Here is a 19,980-nt window from a genome sequence, read left to right on the forward strand (position 1 = left end):
AAACATGGACTCAGCTCTGAGACGATGTTGACCTCCATTATCAGCATAGAGGGAAAAAAACTGTCTGTATTTGTCTCTTTTACACGTGTCGTGAACATGGGATTCTGCGTTAGTTCATGCAGGACATGGAAGTCATCTGGCCCAGCTGTGATCAGCTGACAGACAAAAACACTGCGCTTTACTCATTTTTTGCTACACTAATGCTGCTTCTCATCACTGCCCATAGGCTGCCCCGGCCAGCCCCACGGCCAAGTGGAAGAGAATAGGGCTTTCAACCAGAAGGTTGGTGGTTCAACTCCTGGGGCAAGTCAAGGGCTGGAGAGCTCCTGAGTCAGGTACCACCATTGCTCCGTGGCACACTAATTGGTGTGCAAATAAAAACTAACTGTAATTGTGAAAAGTTTAAAATGTTTTTCACTGTCTTGCTTGGTCTCACTCTTGTGTGGGTGTTTCCTGAACTGTGCTCCCTGTTTGGCTCAGAATGCTACATGGTCAGAGCAGGACCATCAGAGCCAAGTCTAACCATATTTCCATTTGTTGCAATAAATAGTTTCATTATGATAAGTGTTCCTTTCTGAAAGCATAAACCAACTATAATGCAAATGCACTGAAACACGGTACCACACTGCAGGTTTGACCAGGGTCAGTGCAAAATGACAAACCAACTGAAGAGGGAAATGTCAGAAGAAGAACGGCTGAAACCAGCAGCACCACACAAGGTAACTGCTTTTACTGTAACCCTCTGTTGACCTGAAAGACTTGTGCCATGACTCCTATGTGTTTATCTGGCTCGACTGAAAAGAGATACATCATTTGATCTTCTGTCTGCTGTTACCACAGTAACCACAACTTTAAGCCATGATAGTGAGACCCACATGTACGGAGAACTGCATTCTCTGGTGCCGTGAATACACATTATTCATCAGCCGCTGAATGTATTTCAACAGATGAGCATTGATGTCATTGTTTTAGGTTAAGAGCTTAATGAGCCTATCCTGAACCAAGATTATCAGTGTGAACCTGCAGAGGCCAGAGAAGGAAGAGAGAGATGAGTGAGGGCAGATATTACAGACTTCACACCCACGTTTTAGTCTAACAAGCTGCTTTGATCAACGACAATGTCACTACAGGGTCAAAGCACTAGTGGATTAGGAAGACAGGCTTTAAATATAAAAGGAAATTAAATCTATTAAGGTTGCACCAAAGGAAAAGTCTTTATCAAAGCTATCAAGTGAGACATACAGTATATACTCTCTTTTTCTTCATTAAACATAATAGAAAGTTGCTTGAATTGTGGAAAGATGATCATGATATGTTTAAAATGGACCCATCACTGGGAACCTTCAATTACAATAAAAAATGTCTAAGAATGAAACAAAAAGGCTTTTTATGTCTATAGTTGGGTGGGGCTGAGATAAAGAGGAGGCACGTTATACCAAAAAAGACTTCCTACTTTATCATGAGGTATTTCAATTGATTGAAAAGCTGGTTGATGAGTTCTTTGTTGTACAATAGTTATTTTACAGTAAGACTAAATTATTACAAGTCAAGCATAAGTACATTTATGCATTCCTTTTTTAACTGGCATAAAAGAGAAACATAATATTTAAATGGCGGATTTTGCAATTCGCTAATTATCTTGTTTTTTAAAAATGATGAATTGCTCAGCCCTATTTGTCAAACATGCTCCTCAATTCAAGTGTGGTATTTTTGCACTGAATCAGTCACAGTCATTTGAATTTGTGTCACACACCATGTCCTCTAAAAATAGGAACACTGGCACACTTGCAGTAAGACGCTGCTCTTCTGTCTTTACGATGTTTATGCTGAGTCATCCCGTCAGCTTCTTACAGCTAACAAAAAGTGGTATTTTTTCAGTTTTTTCTAGAAGACCATGTAAAAATAATGTAAAGAGTTATTAGAAGATAACCACTCACCCCAGTACAGTTCATGACATTTGGAGGTCTGCTGCTCTGCCTTCACGATTGTCACTACTCCATCTATGCTGCTACACAACAATGGCAGATCTGACACCATCACTGGACAACAATCCATTGTTTAACCTTTCTAACTCCACAAAGACTGCATCTCCCAGAGTTTGGCCTGGCCCCAGAGTCAACCTTGCATGATGACTTAAAAAAAGCAAAACATCCATTTGTGCAGTAAAATAAACAAATATGTACAACTGAAACGGTGCCATTCAGCTTCAGCCTCCAGCTGCACATACAAATGTCTGCTGCCTCTCGAGCGTTCAGAGAGCTCATTGTTACCGTGTACGCCTATACCTCAGCTCAGTCAGAGTAGACAAAGCCTTGAATAATTCAGTCAAATTCAGACAACAAGAAGCAACTATGACACAAGCACACAACTTCAAACACTGCGACGGCTCATCACAACACGCCTCTGAGTTAAGGTCAAGACGAGCCGACAAACAAAGACACGCATGTTCTAAGAAAGTGAAGCGACGCAGAAGGAACAGGAACAAGTGTATCTTTAACACCGACTCCTCAAGCTGAATGGAGTGGATTGAATACTCAATGTCGCCGAGTGATTCAGTCGCTGCATGTATTGGACCTGTAAGTGTCACTGTCGGCTGAGCTGTGAGACATCATGCGACTCACTGAAAGACAACAAGAACAAAGACTGCGGATCGTCTTACATGTGGTGCGATCACCTCCTGAGGTGTGCGTTTACAACTTGGCCACACAAGACGGAGAAGCCACAATATGCTGTGAAGCATTGCCCACTTCCACTACGTCCCTGTGTTTAGCAATCATGGGGTTTCAATTTGGCGTGTGCTGTGACTGAACCTGACCAGGAAAAAACTTACTGTATAATCAGATTCTGATCAAAATGCACATCCTAAGTCTTGCCCCTGCTTCTATTCTCCACCACAATCAACATCATTCTTTTTTTCTATGTGAATTGTATCCAAGCAGATTTCTGTGTGTTTTGAATGAACTCTTGTGTGTCACCTCATGGGTCCACACAATTCAGCTCCTGGTTCGAGCCCTTTGGGATAAGGCCAATTGGAGACTCTAAAGCTGTGTTTCCATCATTGTTCAGTTCGATATGGTACAGTTTGGAATGGCAAAGCCCGGGTCAGGCTTTATTTTGTATGATGGGTGTGGGCTGAGTCTGATGGCCACACCAGCTCGATACTTTGAGTGACATTGCACCGGTGCTACGACATCTAACGCAACACAACAGACAACAATGGAGGACATCCAGTCGCTATTTCTTATCTGCTCAGTTTGTGTCTGTCGGTCTCAAAAAGACGTCAAGCTTTGTATGAGAATAGAATGCTGGCATTGAAGAAACACCAGACACAAGGGTGTAGCATGTTTCTGTCATTGGTGGAGCTCCACCGGCTCCACTCATGACCTGTCCTTACTGTACCATTTACTCTGCTACCCCAAGGGAACGGTGTCAAATGAAGAATGATCTTCTTTCTGGCATGTGGAGACGGCCGTTGTTCCCTGGCACGTTAGAGAAAGGGAGGGATTGAGTGGAAAATTCTGCAGTCTGACCATTAGTTGTCCCTAATTCTTTCAAACTGGACCTTTACAGAGGTAGGTGAGTGGTCATGCCCAGACACTAGTACGCTTTAATAATTAAACTGTGATGAAGATAAGATGTAAGAGTGTGTATGAGCCTGTTTGTATGAATGCATGAGTGCGTGTGACCTGCTGTTGTCCAATGCGGCACCTGTCAAAAGTGATATGTCTTTGCTCCACAGTGTGAGACCTGGTTCAGCTTTGATTCATTGCTCAAATATCATTGCTAGCTACAATGATTTGATATGGCTCTGTCCTCCAGAGAGGGAGCGAGAGCCATGGATCAACACACTCCACTGACTTCTGATGAGAAGAACAGATAGTGGCCATCACTCTGCTGCTAACAAACAAACACAGTAACCATGCTGCACTAGGCGCATCACACACACACACACACTAACACTGTGAGACATGTCACTGTAAGACACTTCAGTGGATTTATTTTATTTTACTTTACAGGGTTAAACAGCAGACCTCTTTTTGAACTGCCCAACTATAACACTGACTCAGCTAAACCTTGATACCAAAGGCACACACATACACACACGCACACACTTTTTTGTCGAATACAATGCATCTTTTGCTAAGCTACACAGACTCCACACAGAATATAGACAATAATGGAAGTGTCATGTACTGTATACACAGTGTGTACTCGGCCATGTACATGAACGTGCTCTGTCATGTCAGCATTTGCATACTTGCTTATTTTTGTGATTGACACAAACCATTTTTATGGCACTATGAGAAAACGTAACTTGAACACTCACAGCTGCTTTACAGTTACAGTTTTTACAGTTTCCACTCACACTTTCATACAGCACATGTTCTATCACACATCTTTCATAGTCATTCACACGCTGCCGGGCACAGCTGTCAGGAGCAACGAGGGGTAAAGTGTCTTGCCCAAAGACACATCTGCATGTAGACTAGTAGAGCTGGGAATCAAACTCACAACCTTCCTGGTGAAAGACAACTTGATCTGCCACTGGGCAAGGTAAATACAAGGTATTATATAATATAATACACATTTGTTTTGAGGATGGAAATGATGATGAAAAACTAAAATAATGTCAAGCAGACAAAGGGTTAGGCTCTCTTTCAGCAGACTCACATGCAGCTTACGAGGTGCAAACAGTGTGTGAACTTGTTGCCTTACACAAGACATCTTTTTGTGTGAAATTCTAACACACTTGTCACACACAGTCATGCTGATCAGCCGCTGATGTCTGTAAGCTCTAACTATCCATTTTCATAGCTGAGAGAAGAAAAACATACATGTCAGACATTATTTCACAACAACCATCTTGCTGTCTCACATCCATGTGTGGCTTCTGAGAAGATTTTTGTCTCTCTGTCGTCCAAGAACACACCTGATTCATCGATTATTAAGTCAATATATACATATTTCAGTAAGCGTGTGTATGTATGTCTCAGTCATGTATTTGCAAGAGCACTAATGGAGTTTTGTAGTTTGGCGAACACCATCATTCTTCCATGCTGGGTATGTACAAAAGCTGCTAGACGTCGTTTCTCTGTTGTCATCGTGTTAAGCCTGTCTCAGCTGCGCCAGGGCAAAAATAACTGTTTGTTTCGCCTTTTTTGGAGATTCTATAGTTAGCCAAAACAGCGTCTTTGCCAGAGTCTGCAGAGCAAAATCAAATTGCTGGTAGTTTGGCTGGGTTCACCCAGGCTAGAGCTTTGGCCTTTGCCCAATTGGAAACACAATGACTTTCTAAATGGGAAGCTCCTCTGAAGGTAGTTATTAATACATAGTCATCTGTATTCACCCTTTATTTTCCAAGCATGTCAGGGAACCACAGTGGTGTTTGCAGACCAGAAAGGATGGAAACACTTCACACAATCCTCTTAATTCTCTCTCTGCTCATTTCTTCTTCGTTGCTTTATGCATTGGATTTTAGATGGACGGCACGTCGAAGCCTCTTGTCATGACACAAAGAAAAGGTGAGATTTCACTGACTGAGTGCTGATTTGATTGTATTTTCTCAGTGAAGGTAAACACTTTTCTATGCCTATTGTTATTTATCCATCAAGTTGCTCAGTTATCCACTGACAACCGTCAGACTAAAGAATGAATAAAGTCGAGCGAGACGTACAATGCAGATTTGCTGTAATGCATCACAGCACAAAATGGACAAGCATTATGTCAGAGCAGTGGGACTGAATAGGTTATTACTGTTGATTTACAATTAATTCTAAACGGTGCTCAGGAGTTTTCCTGTTTGATGAAAAGAAATGGTTGATAGTGATGGTGACGCTGATGGTGGAAGAAACAGCCGCTCCTCCGGGGCTTCTGGGAATCACAACATCCATGATAGACACAAATCACGACAATTTCTGCCAATAAACCCTCCCAAATGTTACACACTAGACCTTTATAATGTATTAGCAAATGTTTAATAAAACAAATCTGTCTTTCCTTTTAAGTGACAGTGCCGGTATCCATGTTCAAAAGAAATACAGTGCAACTAATTATGTGACAAAAATGCCGACAACTACCATTAAAACAGGCTCAGATAATGACTGGAATCCATCATTGTAGCAGTAAAACTGTTGACCGTGCACCTCATGAGTGCATGAGTGAGGAAGAACTGCACTACACAAAGCCCACGTACAGAGGAACGCTCGCTCATTAGCTCCACAGTTTTGCCCAATGACTTCCTCTGTGATCCCTCACCAATCCATGGCACCGTCATTTCATCCCTCTTTCCCGTTCTCCTCTGACGTGCTCTGCCCATGTCAGTCTCAGCTGCTGCAGCATCACTGATGTTTAAGCATTCTGGAGGAGTGCAGGCACACTCCAAAACTTCTTAATGGGCAGGACTAAAAATAGCTCGGGCTGGATCTGACTGAGCTGATTCATGCGGCTGTGAGTCATTCAAGTGCACCGCTGTGGTGTGAGGGGAGAGAGCGCGGGTGAACGAGCACAAAGACAAAAGCAATGAAAGTTTACATGAAAACAACGGAGAAACCCAACATAGCTTATCCACAGAAAAATAATTATGCATTATTCTTGCATGTGAGGTTGTGTTTGAAGACGTCCTTGAGTTCTTCACAGACTGCAGGGGCAATGTAATGGAAATTATGGCTGATTTCTTTTTAAAAAACGATCTCTTCTTCATACATTTGCTCGACTCTGTGTGCGTGATTGTAGCGGGGAAATGTCTTACTGCGTGGCAGCAGGCTGGAGGGCTGCATGATCACAACAGATTCTAGATTAAAAGAACGATTGTTGAGAACGAGAGGCCCCTGGCAGTTTGGCAGCATCATTAGAAAGGGAAGAGCAGTTCATACTCACACCATTATTCCCTCCATTAGCACAGATAAACATCTGCCATTAACCCCCACACACAGGGCGGCAGCATGTGTGCTGTGTGTTGGTGAGAAATGCATCACAGGAATGGACGGTGCTGTGGTTCTGTATGTTTCATACCTGCTGTGCATGTTAATGGTGATATAAGTTAGATGGAACATGGCTCTTATGGTTACTGTGTTGTCTAAATAAAGACGCCGCCACTGTACGATTCCCAGCAACACTTCCGCAGTTTAAACATCGTCTTCTTCTACTTCCGGGTCAAGACAGGGGAGGAAATTTTGTTGCATGCGCCAAACCTGACTATAGTCTGGCGGCGCATATACAGTACATGCAGGAGTAATCCTACATCACATTATCCAGGTACGTTAGCCGGACTAAGACTATCTCGATTTTAGTCGGACTAAGTGAAATATGAAAACCGAATTATTGTCTTAGTCTTAGTCCGACAGTCTGGCAGACTTTCTCCACTGCATCGACTCTTAATTAATTCAATAAATTGTCTTTGCTTTTTGCCCCATTTTCTCCACCTGTCCTCTTCGTTTTTTTCCCCTCCTTGTCTTCTCCCTCTGACATCTACGCTTCTCTCCTTCTGTCTGTCCCCACCAGAGGAAGACGAACTGTTGGCTCAGCTCTGGCTGTGCTGAGAGAAAGATAAGCAGTACATAGTGACAGATAACAGCCGAGAGAGTCAGCGATGGTTTTAAGTGTGCCTCATTCACATGGTCACCTGCTCACCCCCCACACTCTCCTGCTCCCTCAAACAGAAACGGCTTATTTCCACCATCATCCCATTTTTTTTGTCTTTCCCCTTCTCCCTCATGGCTCTTTCAAATGTGGCAGCAAAGAGATGAAGGCAGACAGAGATAAAGAGAAGTAGCACTTATAGAGTCATGACTTGTGGCTGATGTTCAGTGGAGGAGAGAGAGAGAGAGAGAGAGAGAGAGAGAGAGAGAGAGAGAGAGAGAGAGACAGAGACAGAGAGCAGTAGTATTTGGGTTACTTAATTGTTCACAGCACTGTCTTTCCTGCTTCACTAGGCTGAGACACATTGCCCTAACTGTCAGTGATGCCTCAGTGGTTGCCTTCAGATAAACAACTGCGTGTGTTTAAGTGTGTCTCTCTGTGTGTTTAAGTGTGTGTGTGTGTGTTTAAGTGTGTGTTACTGTGTCAGTCTGTGTTATTTAGTGCTGCTATAACTGCTGTCAAATGCAGGGGTGATATTAGCTATGAGACACCTCAGTAGATTCATAAATTAACATGCTATCAAAACATAGATCAAACATTTTGTGCAGGACATTACACTTTTATTTTGATCATTACACACAATTATGATTTAATTACCTTCATCTCACATGCAATCGATTTGGAATATTTTAAAAAGCATTGCCCTGTCAATACCACAATCTAAGAAACAACTTCCAACTATATTATATTATATTATATCTTATTATATTATAAATAAGGGGTGTTATAATTATCCTATATAAATCAGTTATCCGTAACGTAAGAGATGCAAAAACACGAGTACGCAGATCACTGTGTCAATGTGAATGCATAAGAAACCAACTGTAGTTTAAAGTTATGAATCTGTTTATTGAAGCTGTTATGCTGTTACTTCCTCGGTGTGTGTCTTATATAAGACTCTCTGTGCTTGTGAGACTAAATGACTAACCTTTATCATATGGATGTGAGAATAGCTTAAAGCCTCTTACATTAAAATTAGCAGGTGTGCCTGGGAGTTTTTAAATACAATTGAAAAATTTTAACTTGATACAATTGTTGTGTATCTGCTCCTGGTCTCTTTCTTCTGTCTTTACCTCACTTCCGCTTGTCCTTTCTCTCCCCCCTTTCTGTCCCCCATTTTTTCCTTTCACCCGACCGGTCGAGGCAGATGCTGCACATATTTTGAGTCTGCTTCTGAGTCTGATTTCTTCGTCTGTCAAAAGAGAGTTTTTTCTCTCTACTGATGCCTAGAGTTTGCTCATTGTGTGAATTGTTGGGTTCCTCTGCTCTCCATTAGGTTGTCTATGTAACAAGTAACATAGAATTGAATTGAAAAGGGGCAAATAAGACATTTTCCAGCTCCATAGCTGATATTACAGTGTTCTTTTTTTACTTAAAGATGCAAAAAAGACCCCTTAAATTGATCATTTAGATTATCCGATTGATTGATTTATTTAATTATATTGAGTTACTGTGTCAAGTTAAAAAGAACGGAAGGCAATAGACATTAATGCTAACACATGTTAATAAAGATGAATGCACTGTTGTGGCACTGTGCCAGAAATGGCACAACATTGGCAAAAACAAAGCAGATGAAGAAGAAAGAATAATCACGTTCACCTGGGTCATTCATTCCCACTGATGCTGTTTGGAGCCAAAGCTGATAAAAACCCTGCGCGAATGGGTTTGTGGACCAGTGGGAACGGTGTGTTTATGATGAGGCCTCAGCACATGAGGCCTTACGCAATAGGAAAATGGTTGTCTCTGAAATGCTGCTTTATTTTCACATCATATAACCTCAAAAGCCTGACTCACCGAGCTGACTCACGGAACTGTGTCCAGCAGTGTTTTTGTTCTTTTTTTCTCATCTCCTTTTTTTACTCTTTGGCTCTAATTTGTGCCATTAGTGAAATTAAAATATTGTTGTTTTTTCTCTCAGTGTGAGCGAGGCTTTACAAAATTAATAATCTGTCCGTTTCTCTTTCTCCCACGACTGTGAAAGCTCATGGCCATGAGTGTGTCAGACAGACACTTTTACTTTATAGTCACTACGTCAGAAATGTTTGTGCGTACATTAGGCCTTAGCTCTTTTGTCTAACTGTGCCTAAGTAACGATGATAATTATGAACAATCTATTTGACGGTTCACAGTGATAGATTTGGCCTATTCTAATCTGAACATCTATCCGTGTGGTGAGGAGATGCATATCCCTATTGTTTAGAGGATTCACCACCACAAATATCTTACTAAATGATTACAATAACTATTTTATGTTTGTTTTTGTTAAAAAAAATTCAACTGAAAGAATGTTTCATAGAAAGATGTTTTGGCCTGAGAATAAAATGAAATATTTGATGTAAAACCACATCTTTCATGGACTGGATTCATTGTGAGTTTGTGTGTTTGATGATTTCAATCTTCTTATTCACAGCAACAATACACAGTGTCAGTGAAGCAGGGCCGAGGAAAACACAAGGCCGTGTTTATCCCTAACAAATAGACAAGAGAGTCTAAGTTTTTTAGGATTTATGAGTGAGTGGAGCCAATATCAGGCCCATCTCACTCCACTCGCTCTTTCTCTCTCCACCGTTCTGAAAGACACGCTCTGCCTTCTCCACTTTGCTGTCCTTTAGAGTATGCTCCACCATCCGTCTCCTCTGCTATCTGGCCCTTTCTTTTCCAGCTTACCCCATCTTTTTCTCACAATGCATTTAAATGGGGTATTTAGAGATTCCGGCCTTTCTCATCCCTCCACACCTACTCTGAGGTTACCTCAATCCCTGAACAACCCTAAAAAAGAGATGCCCTAAAAATAGCTCTCAGGAGATGCATGATATTTATGACAAACTCATTCTTGTCCCATTTCCAGTATAGTGAGTGTCATCTACGTGCTGCAACATTTCACATTTCACATCTCACTAAACACGTTCATCCTGACCCGAGGCTTTCATGACGGCTGTCTGTGATGCAGACCATAGCAAAAGAAACGTGTCATCTGCTAATTAAATGACTAACAGGCACTGGTCACATTAATCAGATGTACTCCCACTTGTTTACAAAGGCTTCTGTTTAAAGCTGTCATCATAGCACATACGGAAGATTCATCGTCGTCAGACGGAGAGAGCACACACAAATCTGTCCTCAGACGTTTTCTCACAATGTTAAGTGAACTGATTGATTGTTTTTTTAATTACTTTTTAGACTTTTGTTGTTTTTTTATTGTATATTTTCTATGTTCACCCTAATATACATACTGGTCACTTTACCTGTGCCGCAGGTGCATTTTTAGTAGTGATATAAAGTAGCAACAATTGTGCAGAAGTCACAAAATTGACATGTTTTTCTTTTACTTTTTGTTCATAAAAACGACCAAGTGAACTTTGAACTGTGACATATTTCCACATTTCACAAATTACATTTTTTTTTTTTGCTAGGATGTGCTGAAAAAAAATGATACAATTCACTCTATGTTGCACATTCTTATAACCTCTGTATATACTGTATGTTTAAACATAGTAATACAATACAATACACAATACAATTAAATTTTAAAAATGGAAGACTATATGTAATTAATGTGTGAACTAAAAGGCAGTCTGGTAATCTGTTAAAGTTGGCCCTGATAACACATTTACAATAAAAGTTGAACTTTTTGGATGGATGTATGTGATTTCACTAAGAGTTTGGCGAGCGTGGGAGGAAAACCAAAGACAGCTGGTCGCCACCGTAAGAAGTCAAATTTCAGCAACAGAGTGAAGGAAAGATGAGCAGTAGAATGGCACGAAACTAACAAGCTTTGCTGGAGAAACAGTAAAAAACAACCAAAATCAATAAAAAAACTCAATCTGAACTCACTCTGCACAACAGTCCAAGAAGAAACCTAACTTGATTTATTCAACCTCTTGCTGGTGTTTAACCAATGGAGGGGAGTTACTATGAGTATTAACAACAGCTGTGAAAGTCACCTTTGACATGATTCTTCAATATGGTCCTGATCATTAAATTCCTTCTTGACGCTTGTGAACTAAAGTCAGTATTTAAATGTTGTCAGTATTAAGAAAAGACATGAGTTGAGACAAAAATATGTTGAACGCTGAAATATTCTGATGGCCAGATTTCGAGGAATATTAGTTAATTTAAAATGTCTGTATGTGTACATGCATATATGTAAGTGTATACAGTACGTAATATATTTTCTTCTTCTGAGTGGTAGCATATTTGTGGAGGGCAAACATGTATAATCTCTCTGTTCCAATTCAGTCACTGCTGTGTGTAATACTTTGTTTGTCCTGTTTGCATCTGTGCATGTAGAGCAGAGAACTTTGCTTTTCAGCACCACGGACAGAGACATGCACTCACACTGATGGAGACTTGTGAGTATAGCAGGACAAGTTCATAGCATGTTGTGTATGAGTGTGTCCATGTTGGTATCTTACCTAGCCGTGGGTCAAACTGCCTCATCTGAACTTCCTCCACACAGTCTGCCGGGAACCAGCCTGTCCTTCCTTTGACCGTGCCTTCCCAGAATCCTCCTTCTCCTATACTCAGCACTAACAGAGCCGGGAGAGAATGAAATGACAGAGAGTTAATTCACTTTACATGTTGACATAAAACAAACCAAGTCATTATCATTGTGAGGTAGTGAATCCTGTAAAATCTTGGGGGGAAAAAGACCAAAAGGGCAGAGAGCGAGAGAGGCATTTAGGTGTTGATGTTCTAGGTCAGTGGTTCTCAAACAAGTAACCACCTGAGAAAATACTGAGCTCTTCAAGTCACACCACTATCACCAACGTTAACATACAGTGGTGTAAAAAAATAGGCAGAGCAAAGTCAGCTACAGACTTTTCAATAAGATTATTTACTCTCTCATCATCCTCCTCTTCCTCACATATACAGTACTTCACACACTGGTATAGTGAAATTAGATTAAGATGAAGAGAGATAAAGTGACTGTAATTATTATTATTTTTGTTTATTAATGTTATTTGTTTCGTTTTCTACACACTCAAACTTCCTCAACTCCACTCTGATCACACACTCTGGTGTATATACAGTAGAACAGTATTTCTGATTAAGTGCCACCAGAGGAAGCTTGCGTACCACTGGTGGTACACGCACCACAATTTGAGAAACGTGGTTCTAGATGACGTAATTACAGTACAGCTTGCATAGATGAAGAGGGAAAATTATTAGGTCATCAGTTGTGGTGACTTATGCAAGTCAGCAGATCACACTGGGGAATTAGAGACATCACAAAGATAATGAAAAATATGAACACGTGTTTGTTTGCTTTCATCCACCATTCCAGTTGCAGTTTATGTCCATGATTATCCAGACGTTTATAACATATGCAGTGCAAAGTCAAGAGAAAATGTGAAAAATGTATTAAAAGTTCTTTCGAGAAAACTTTGTCTTGACATGACTTTATAGTTTTTTTTTTTTTTTTTTGCCCTGCCACCAACTCCCCCTTTATTTCAATACAAATTCAATGTAATAAGTGAAACCACTCCTTTCGTACCCACCTACCCTACTGGCGTGATGATACACTGAGAGGTATAAAATAACAAAATACAGATAAACAGATAAACAGACATGTAAATAGTCAGAGTTGGGGTTTATGGTCACATTCATGGCTGAGGTTCCAGGTGAATTCTGTAGGAAGGTTACATTGGATGGATTTGTTGGTTTATATAACTGTCATACATTCACACCAACAATAACAATATACTAAGCATCTAACTATATACACATTCTTAATTTCACATGAAGAGTACTCCAAGAGTCGTGGTTAGCGCTCCTGCCTTTGCAGCAAGAAGACTCAGGTTCTTGACCCGGTCGGAACAAGAGTCTTTCTGTTTGCACGTTCTCCCCGTGTGTGTGCGTGTGTTTTCTCCGGGTTCTCTCCGGGTTCTTTGGTTTCCTCCCACAGTCCCAGACACTCGTAGGTGTGAGTGTAACGGTAAATGGTTGTTTGAAACCAAACATTTTCTATAGCAAACCTCACATTATATGACATTATCATATCACAAAATAAACCAGGGTTCTAGTTTAAAGGCTGATTTGCTGCTCGTTGTAAGCTGGTGTTTCTATGAAAGGAGCTTGGTCTAATGAAGGATATGACTCATGATTCATGACTACAGTACACTGATATAAGGAGCCATTTTCCAGCTGACAGAGGTGAGGTGAGGAGTACCATTTCATCACAGAACTGACACACAGAGACATAAAATAACGCTCAGTGCCCGGTTGACCTGACCTGCATGATTCAGAGCTGAGGGAAGAAAAGCCACACATGGCTCAGATCAGCTGACAGATTAGGGGAAAAAAGAGAGTCTTCTTTTTCTTAAGTTCCGCTGTGGTAATTAGAGATGACTGGGTAGGAAATGTTGATATTTCATGCAGAACTGAGCCAGCGTGATCATATCTACAACACTTATCATTAATCCCAGCATGCTCACACACGCGTGCCACACGCACACCTCAGAGACCACCAGCTGGAACTGAAGCCTTGGTTGAACAAGCCTCTCTTCTAAGCTGGTTGCTAGGATACGGCAGTATGATGTTGCAGCAGACATCCTGCTAAATGATGTGGTCTACTTCCTCCAAACTGTATTCCACCCAGCAAAGATGGGGGATGTCACAGTGATGTAACCCGGAGCACGAGAGGAAACAGCCATCTGGACTTCACCTCATCATAGCAAACATTTAAATATCGTCTAGTCACAGAATTCTTTGCTGTATCTCGGAGCAAATACTTGGCTTTTAAAGTACTTCATAGAAGAATCTTGTTGGAGTAGAAGCATGTTTCATTATGATGTGTTATTAGTCAACCCAGGCGACTGCTGTATGAAACTCAAAGAATTCTGCCTGGCTGCTTTCTACTCTACCGGCTTAATTTACAATTAATGCCTAAATGTTGGGCCTAAATAAAATATGAACTGGCTTTTTGTCAATAACAATCTAAAAAATGCACAGTTATTGTAAAAAATAAGTCAAAACTTACCTCTGCCAGGCTGAACCTCTAAGTACAATAGCTAAGAGAGAAGTGGAGTTTGAGAGGGAAACTGCTGTTTATCGACTCGCTGCTGTAGAAAACATGACACTCAGCACACAGAGGATACATGAACTGATCCCTCACTCTCATCTCAGCTTAACACAACTTTACTGTGCCTGTCTCCTGGGAACACCCAGGAGCACAGGCAACTTTATTTTCTCTTTACTACACATGGCTTTTCTCCCACCTTTCTTTGCTGTGTTTCTGAATGATTTCCCAGTAATTGTCTCCAAGCCTCAGTTAAACAGCCACGACGTGCTGGCTGTGTTGTCTGTTGAGCATTGACACAAATGAAAGAGAAGGTGAGGCCTCTGATTGAGCTTCTAGGCCGCGATCGCTCATGTCCCTCAATCCCTTAGCCCCACACCACAGCCCCACTTCTAATCCATTTCTGGTCAGTGACACTATCATTCAAGAAAATGGACAGAAATCACCATGAACCCTGTAGTATAATGTCAGCACAATCCACTATTCTTTCTTTCTTTCTTTCTTTCTGCCCGCAACTGAACTGCAACAATTCATCGGTTATTGGTCATCTACTAAATTAATTAATTGCCAGCTATTTTGATAATAAGTTGATTGATTGATTGAGTGATTAATAAATGAATTAATGAATCAAAACAGCTTCTTAAAAGTGAGCAATTTCTGGTTTCTTTGCACCATAGAAGTGAACAATTTGGTCCGTGGGCAAAACAGGACATTTGAGAACGTCATCATTTTGTGATCAATATACATATATACATATATATATATGTATATTAACATTTTCTGCCGTTCTGCCGTGGACATAAATGACATAAAATGAAAATAATTGTTAGTTGCAGCCCTACTATCTATCTATAACTGTATATCTGGTCATTAAACATATAGACACAAAACTCTAATGTCCTCTTTAGTTAATATTAATTACAACTTACGCATTCCCAAAATTGCAATAAAACCAATTATCAGCCAATAACTTAATTATAAGAAAGTAGAAAAGACACAATCCTGTACAGCATTATTACTGATATAGGGTTAACCCTAACCCTAACCCTTACTGAGGACACGGTGCATTCCCTTAACCCTAAACCTAACCATCACAGCTAAATTCCTAACCCTAACAATTAACTTAAACCCAAATCTAACCCTAAAACCAAGTCAATTAACACTGTTACCAAAATATGGGACCAAAACAGCCACTGTAACAAAACTAAGAAGCTAGGTTATTTATTATTATTAACAACAATTTTAAGCTCTGCAAATTGATTCATACACTGATCAGCCACAGACACATTAGTTATTTATGATGTACAGCGTGTCCATGAAGCCTGCTGCTGCGGCATGAGTAGCCTCTACCTGAGACTGCTACTGTTTCGCTGCTTGCCAGCACTGTGTTGGCATGACAGCTGCGGCCCTGTGATGAATCAGTTGTGGGCTCACAGGAGCCAAGAGGCAGGAAGGAACTCAAACAGAGCATGTCTGTGTGGGAGGATTTACAATATGTGTGCCATGTTGATGTTTTTTTCCCGGGCCAGACAACTTTAGGATCACTGCCATGTGGAGAGCTACAGTTGTGTGGTAGTCGTGGAGACGGCCTGACAAGCTGCAGAAAAGGGCTGGCAACGACACTGCAACACTTCACAACATGTCACAACTGACAAATGGTCTGAAACTACAATTACTGCCCTGTGGTTTTATGCCTCGGCCATCGTGTGCATGTCTACGCCAGATATGATAACATTCCCTCCAGCTTTTCCAGGGATTTTGCCTTCTCGGGAATGTGAGAGATGAACAGACAACAGGAGATGAGGCTGGAGGTGCATGTGATGAAGCACCGGTTGTGGACGTTAACATTCACAATGTCACACTCTATAAAAAGCATCACATTCACGATCAAGACAATAAAAGTAGATACAGACTTAATGAAACTGCATTATGAAAGGGACATTTTGTGCTGAATTCTCTTTTTTCTTCTCCCTTTAGGAGTTGGATCATCTGCCTCCATCTTGTCCTCTTCTGTTATACCAACTGTCCTCATGTCCTTCTTCACAACCTGAGTGCTGAATTCAAGAGGAGGATTTCTGAATGACTGCCTTGTTGCAGCTTCATATACAGACCAATATACTGGAAAAATATCACTGAAGGGAACTACAAGAAAACAAACAACATTTTTTTTTCACTTTGTCCTGAAATTAAAACAAACCACAACCTCATCCGTCTCCATGACAATAACTCAAAGAGGGCAAAAGGATTTAGCCCTGTGGAGCTTGGAGGGATCTTTGGAACAGGGGAGGTGAACTGTAGGAGGTGTGCAATATTATTCATTATTTTATGTTTTTTGGTTTGCAATGATGTCATTTATTTATCAGAAAATTGTGTGCAGTGACATTTAGGAAGGCTGCAACAAATGAGCTAGATTATTTGTCTGTTGGTTTATCTGGTTTGAAGGACATTCATTTTTCTTTTTTCTAATCTACAGTGCCGAACCTTTATTTTGCCGCCCTGAGGAACTCTGAGTAATTACCAAAAAGTTGTCAGCATCTATACATTTTTCTTCCTCTTCACTCTCTCTTTCCCACACTCACACTCACACACACACAGGTTCTCTGCAGCCCCACTGAGCATCCAGGTTCATTTTAACAATAGACTCCACTTTGGAAGTCACATTTTGATCTTCTCTCTTAATCAGATAAAGGGAAGCAGAGTTTCGATTCTGAAGGACGAGCATGAACGGGAAATATCTGGGTTGCAAGAACCAGCATCTGAAAAACTGGTTGCCATGGTCAAAATGAAAAATACAGCCTTTTCTTTACATGGGTGTCTCCTCTAACAATAATCACACTGAAAGAATAAATAACAGTTCTTAAAAAATACTACAAGTAGAACGGTAAAGATGACCTACTTCATTGAGGCTTAACTAAACAGCAGCTCACTGCATAAGGTAATCAACAGCTCAGCTGGACACCAGCTTTTCTCTCCACTGCACAGTCAGTGGCCAGGACTATCTGGACGGTATCACTACAAGAAGAGACACTGATTAATAATCACCTCCACAGGTAAATCAGCGGGGCCAAAGATCACAAAGCAAATCTGAGAAGCCTCCTCGCATGTTAGTGTGATGTGGAGCAGTAGCCAGCGTAGCTAAAAGCAGCCTGAAACGCCGCCAAATGCAAAAATGATTCAAATGTGTGACGCCATCACACCTCATTTGTATAATATGCAATGTTGATGGTGCCTTTTGACTATTGGCTATATTTACATGTACACTGATTGATCCAATGGAATGTTAAAAGCAGTCCTCTCTTGTAAGGTGGCCATATGTCTGGATTTTAAACACCCTGTCCTGCGCAGCCTGCAGCCAGACACTCAGGTGTCCTCCTTTTTGGAACTACACTGGAACACAGCATAACTTCCAATGCCCTGAGATCTATGGTCTAACAAACAATTGGCTGAAAGCTGTAATGATCAAATACATGTCTAATGTGTCATTGGCTAAAAATGTAAACAAGGCTTCCATGTGCTGGAAGCTGCTGCTGCTGCTGCTGATGATGATGTGACAGAAATGCTGAAATGTAAAACATCTTTTAATTCTGTCAAAAGAGAATGGATTTATCAGCAAAAGTATTAAGGACGGCGACGTTGGTGACGTAAGTATTTAAGGCAAAGGTGCCATTGAAAGACATGTTTCTACAGTGAATAAATACAAATACTGTGAAGAAACACTTTTCCTGTCTTGCAATTGAATAGGACACCATTGTTATCATGGACAAAATTGTGTGTCCTTCATTTTGGTGCCATCTTGTATGTGTATTTGTTTTGTGTATTTGTGACAGTCAAAACACGCACACTGAAAAGTCACTAAATATAGTGACAAACGCACTAAGCTGGCAACACTGGTTGTAGCATATTGTGCTGCAGTGTATATAAGAGCAGAGGCTATACTGTTGTATTGGCACAGTGTGTCAGTACATATGTACATATGTACACTCACTGACTGACTGAACAGAGTGACCAACACTAACTGCTCATGAGTAAGGGCCATCAACTGTGAATCATTAGGTGAATTTCGACGCAGCCCAGACTGAGAATTGAACCCAGCAACTTGTTGCTGTGAGGCAAAAGTACTAACCACTACTAACTATTACTCCACCATGCTGCAGTTAAGCGATTAAAGAAGAAATGGACGGAGTGAGTGTCTGGTGATGTCGACCTGGTGCACCTGGTCATTGATGAGAGGTTACTTGATTCAGGAGCTTAACCATGACCACTTCTTACAACTGTTTCCTTGCTCATTTGAACATTCTTAATGCCACATCATCAGCAACATGCACTGTGATTGGTATCATGTGAAACCTGAGGTAAAACTCTGAACACAATATCACTCACAATCCCAGCTCACGCGGTCCATTCATTCTCACGCTCAATTTAGAGTGTCCAATTAACCTAAAACCTGCAAACTCCACACAGATTTGAACCAGTGACCTTCTTGTTGTGAGGCATCAGTGCTAGCCACTGCGCCCACACTGTCTGAACACAGCTTGAACACTGATCTTGCAAAGGCCTCAGATGCATCATCTCTAACTGTGTCCTGTTAGACGTGATAGAAAGTCACAGCGTGTTCTCACTCTTGATCCACATTGTCTCACCGTGCTATTAATGGAACATTCTAAACAATGTAGAAAGAAAAAATGTGAATGGAAAGAATAGAATAACAGAGAATGAAACAAAGAGGAGAGAGAGTGTGAGGAAGTTGCTCGCATTCAGAGACGACAAAGAGAGATGAGAGCCAGCGGAACACAGACACGAGCTGACACAGGGGAAACGCTGTGTTTCCACAAGTGTGTGAGGAGTCTGTTGTCATGGGGAAAAGTCCAGCAGAGTATTGTTCTCAGTCTCTCTCTCTCTCTCTGTGTGTGTAGGTGTATTAAGACCTTTTCTAGCACAAGCACTGACCTTGTCAGGACCAGTCGTAGTCCTCATGGAGACCAGAACCTGGTCCTAATGAGGCAGAACCTCTCAATTCTGGTGAAAGGTTACAGAGGTTAATTGTGAACTGTGCTTGGGTTACGGTTAGGATTAGGCATTAACTGGTTATAGTTAAGGTTACTTTGGTTTGGCCGTTGAATGGATGGAAGTCACTGCAATGTCCTCTCTCTCTCTCGTGTGTGTGTGCGTGTGTGTGTGTGTTTGTGCGCAGGCGCATTTTACTCCCGAGCTTTGCCCTTGGTTAAGTCAGTCACGACTCTTGGTTTAAAAATAGCCTCTGTGAGGATGCAGAACTATTTATACTCTTCACACACCCTCCCGGCAAGCTTCAGTGCATCCCT

At 41.1% G+C, this 19,980-nt stretch overlaps 1 protein-coding gene across 11 annotated transcripts in view; it reads right to left on the reverse strand.

Moving 5' to 3' along the window:
- The window catches only part of shank3a (SH3 and multiple ankyrin repeat domains 3a), a 206,439-nt gene that overhangs the window by 38,440 nt on the left and 148,019 nt on the right, over positions 1–19,980 (reverse strand). For all 11 annotated transcript variants that reach the window (XR_009241848.1, XR_009241847.1, XR_009241846.1 and 8 more), the window contains one exon: positions 12,054–12,167. Coding sequence is in view for 8 of the 11 variants with exons in the window: in XM_058645436.1 (XP_058501419.1) it covers positions 12,054–12,167 (114 nt within the window). In the remaining 3 variants the exon portion in view is untranslated. The remainder of the gene's footprint in view (positions 1–12,053; positions 12,168–19,980) is intronic.

This window comes from Solea solea, chromosome 12 (genome assembly GCF_958295425.1).
Source record: "Solea solea chromosome 12, fSolSol10.1, whole genome shotgun sequence".
Taxonomy (NCBI): domain Eukaryota; kingdom Metazoa; phylum Chordata; class Actinopteri; order Pleuronectiformes; family Soleidae; genus Solea; species Solea solea.